General features: G+C 46.2%; 1 protein-coding gene across 1 annotated transcript in view; it reads right to left on the bottom strand.

Moving 5' to 3' along the window:
• Positions 1-2165: 2165 nt before the first annotated feature.
• CA4 (carbonic anhydrase 4) overlaps positions 2166-4485 on the bottom strand; it is a 30976-nt gene continuing 28656 nt past the window's right edge. Inside the window, exon 8 of the mRNA XM_019511110.1 lies at positions 2166-3977. Coding sequence (XP_019366655.1) covers positions 3786-3977 — 192 coding nt within the window. The 3' untranslated portion in view covers positions 2166-3785. The remainder of the gene's footprint in view (positions 3978-4485) is intronic.

Here is a 4485-nt window from a genome sequence, read left to right as displayed (position 1 = left end):
GCCCCGGTTTAAGAGCTTGATGTGTGGCTTTTTTTTTTTTTAAACTCTGAGACATGACTTCAAACACTGCAATGTCGTATTCCATAGGCCTCTGATTGCTGAGTCCTGTCCGCTTATGTGCATTACTTAACATCTACTCTCTTTGTTTCCTACTTATTTCAGAGCCAACGCACCCTGGCAAGGGAGGAGCTGGTTTCTGTTCTGTCACTGCCACCTTGAATAAAACTGCGCATTTTTGGAACTGGAAAACCATTTCAGTTGGTGACCCGTGAAACGAGAAGAACCAGGTATGAATCTTAGTATAAGATGAACTGGTGGCTAAACAGTTTTTCATTTAGCAGATTAACTCTGCAGGTGATCTGGGCTCCTTAAGTGGATACTTTGCCAAGCTTTATGCCCCAATTCAGCAAAGAACACTTCTACCTGTGTGGAGTCCCTTGCACAAATGGGACTTTACTCCTTAGAGAAGAATTGCAGCTTAGGCCCCCTCTATGTGTTACAGGTATTCCACAATTAACTGGTTAATTGAGACCAGCTACATGTGCAAAGTACCTATCACACCATAAAGAGATCCAATCAGCAATTAGGTTAGACCTAAAAAAATGTATACCGATTTTTTTATAGCTTGTTGCTATCCAGTTTTCATTGGCATGTATAGCAGGGTCTCCTTTTTGGCTGGGAGCCTAGTCATCTGACCAGGCTCCCAGGCACAGGTTGCACCATGTCCACCCAGGGGTGGGCATCCCACAGCTGAAGGGACCCTTAGCTCTGGCAGCTGTGCACCATCGGTCCCAACAGCACCCCAGGGTGCCTGGACTCAGCTGCGATCTCTTAGCCCTGGGGTTGCATGGAGCACCCCTGCAGCTGCAGTAATCTCCCAGCACCATGCACCCCCATGGCTGGGAGACTGACTGGGATCAGGCTCCCCCTGCACCAGCAGTCAAGTAGGATTAGGATCTAACGTGCAATCCCACATCACACCACCTGCCTGCACGTGTGGCATGGCCGGAGGCATCATTTTGTGGAACGTGCATTAGATCCCATCATGCCTTTACCTGCACATGTAGAGGGGCCCTTAAGCGAAGTAAAGGGCCTGCCAGCCCCAATCTCCACCATGTTTAATTTCAGCCATATCAAATGAGAACATGGCTGAACTGCAAGGCTTGAACCCTTCCACGTTAAAGCTTATAGCAACTGGCTTTTTGTTTCATGTTCTTGGCCAGCTACGGAGGTGTCTGAGGGTAAATGGGGGCTGTCTCCCTTGCAGAAGCTCACTTTCTCCTACCGCTTGCTACTGTAGTGCAACTTTGCCCTCTCACGGTTCATTTCATCTGAGAATCTCAACCTGATTTGCAGGTAACTAATTCATTCTCACAAACCTTTGAGGTAGCTGGGATTACTCCCGTTTTGCTGATGAGCAAACAGAGGCATAGAAATGTGATGCACCTTGCCCAAGGTCACGCAGCGAGTGACCAGCAGCTGAAAACAGGATCCTAGGAGTCCTGGATCCCAGGACTATGCTCTGATGGATCTTCCTGCAGCTTATAAGATCCTGTCCTACTGCAGACATGGGGGCGTGATTTTATAAACTCACTGCAGTGATTTCAGGGACGAGGGTTGAATACAACTTAAACACCTTCTCATATGATGCGGGAGTCTCATCTCTAGAACAAGGCGCTATTCTGGGAGGAAACAGCCTGAGGAGCAATCACCTTGCTGAAGTCTTAAAAAACTGAAGCGGCTGGTTTTTACTTGACTTTTACACAGGATTCAATTGTTTATGGGGCATAAAAGCTTCAAGGAGCAATAAAACGTGAGCCTTTCAAAATACTGCGTGTTATAAAACAGCCACAAAGCAAAGTGTCTGGTTTTAGCTTCTCCGTTCTCTCCCCCATTGTGGGAAGCAGCAGAACAAATAGTTTAGATGGATGGTTAGCACGGCAGTGTCTTATTAAATAAATAGCTAGGTGTCTGTGTTGGGATGAAGGCCTACAGGGTGACCCTGTGGGACCATGTTCATCCTTCTGAGCCACCTGAAACATGCCCCGAGTCGATGGACGTGGGACAGTGCGCTCCATCTTACATCAGGCTCCCAATAATTTCAGCGTGGGGCTTCCTATGTGGATCCTTTACAGTGAAGACCGAGAGCAAAAAATCGGTGCGCGTCCATTCAGTCACAATCCTTTATTTACAGCCACTTCTCAGAACCTCTTAAATAATATAAAAATACAATTAAAGTCTTGGATATTCTCCTTAAATGTATAAATATCAATCTGCTTTTCCATTCTGGTTTTCAATGTTTTATAATTAGACTGTTAAATAGATACAGCATATAAGAAAAATAATGTCCCAGCCTGCTGTTTGTAGGCAGCCTTACACATTTTTCATATGCATGACCAGATGGATACACTATAGTTTCACACCCAAGAATATATAGCCCTAAAGGGGGGGGAGGCAAGAAATGGCAGTGTTCAGTACTAAGTCCCGTTATAAAATGGCCCAAATTTAAAATTTCTAAAGGGGCTACAGCATGTTGTTACATGGGTTCAAAAGAGTGGATCATCTGCATCTCTCTTCAAAAATATTATCAGGATTCAATAGGAGAAACTCATCCTCACAGTGTTATTGAGGGTGTGATTGGATCTGGTCTTCAAGAAAAGAGCCCACCGCCAGTCACGGTGCAACTCCCTTTCCATAGTTCAAGATTTCACTTATCACAGTGTATGAGTATTTTAAAGAGATGCTTTTTCCATTTGCCTGGAAAAGTATTTCAATGGCATGTTCACAAAAAGGTCAATTTTAAATTGATTTGTTGGGGTGGGGGGGGACGGGTTTGATTAAAAACTTGAAGGATGTAGAGGGAGGGGGAAGCTTCAAAGTAGTTTCCCTAATGGGAAAAGCCCCTTCCTGAGCAGTTCTAGTCTGTCGTTATTCAAAGGAGGCTCATCAAGTCTCATTCTCCTGTCTCTTGTAGGACTCGGGAAGGAATTTTTTTAGGGGTGTACAGCTTAGTGTACCAGCTGGAGGTTTTTCTTTTCCTCTGTAGTGTCAGATACTGGCAAGAGCAGGGCACTGGACTAGATTAGGCAAATACTCTGACCTAATGGGTTAAGGCCTACTTTCCTTCAAGCCAAACAGCAGGTTCAAAAGAAAGCAAACAAACAAAAAAAACTTCCGCCAACTCTTCACTAAAAATTAACATTAAGGAGACTCAAGAAACTAGAAGGAAGAAAATATACCCGTATGAACAAAACAGTGCGTAGGATGAACCCTGCATTGCTTTTTAAATAGACTGTCTTGTCCCTTCATACTGGAGGACAGAAGGGACGTATTCATCCCCGGAAAGTGTTTCATGTCCCCGATTGGTAGCACAGCATGTAAACCTATTGCAAACCAAACTCCTCTTTGGCACTCAGACTACAGATTCCTATAGGGGCTCCGTATGGCTCATTGATTATGCTTGCAGTGTTGTGCTAAAACGACAGGATTGCAGTTAAGACCTTGTTTTGTTTCAAAAGAAAAGCCTTAAACAATCTAAAAAAGAAAAAGGGAATCTCCAAAGCTTGTTGATTGACTGTCCTGATGACTTGCGAAACCTACTGCAATTGATCTCATTGGATATCAGACGAGCAACAAAAACGCCACTATAAATCCCTACGTAAGCTTCAGGAAATAACTCCGCGGTTACATTCTGGAAAGAGCTGTAGTTCAGGGCTTGGTTATGACAGGAAAGAAACATTAAACAAAAAATAAAACCCTGCAACCTTGAAATGGGTGACAAGCCTTCACTGGAAAAGAGTCGCCATGAGGTAGGCAATTGTTGTGATCACCAGCAAAGCCTTTGCAGGAGGTAGGATGGCTCTGGCGTTGGATTTGTACACGGTCCTGCTGCCCAGGGGCTGGACGGGACGGAAATTGTCCGTCATGGGCAACGAAAGTTCAGTGCTGAAGAAGACGGTGGTCGGGAAGGCCTGCACCTGTGAACAGCCGTCCAAACAGAGATGGTTACTTTTCTTCATGGGGAAGGGGATTTGTGATACCTGGAGTCAGCAGTCCCTCACCCTGGGATGTAGCTTTTAGCTATAAGTAAATGCGGGCTTGTATGGAGCTTAGCCCCCGAGTCTTGTCCCACAGGTCACAAACAGGTGCTCGCTTAATGCAGGATTGACCTGGAAGTTCACCTAGGCGCTGTTCCAGGCTCTGCCTCCGAGTCGCGGGGCGGCCTTGGGCACGTTGGTCGATCCCTCCGTGCCTCGGTTTCCTCGCCTTTACAATATGCGAGAGCGCCTTTGAGATCCTCAGAAGAAGAGTGTTTATTGCACAAGACACGTGCTCCCTCTTTTCTGAGTGGAAGTGGGACCTGGGGTTGTGCGAGGGGAATGAGCTTGGCGTGTGCAGATTTCGGCGCGTGACCGAAATGGAGGATGTACGTTAAAGCTTGGTGGTGTTCACGGGGGGGGGGGGGGGGCCGGGGGGGGGGGGGGG

This window comes from Gavialis gangeticus, unplaced genomic scaffold (assembly GCF_001723915.1).
Source record: "Gavialis gangeticus isolate Ggan-Ray unplaced genomic scaffold, GavGan_comp1, whole genome shotgun sequence".
Classification (NCBI taxonomy): Eukaryota; Metazoa; Chordata; order Crocodylia; family Gavialidae; genus Gavialis; species Gavialis gangeticus.
This window is presented reverse-complemented; position numbering and strand designations above follow the sequence as displayed.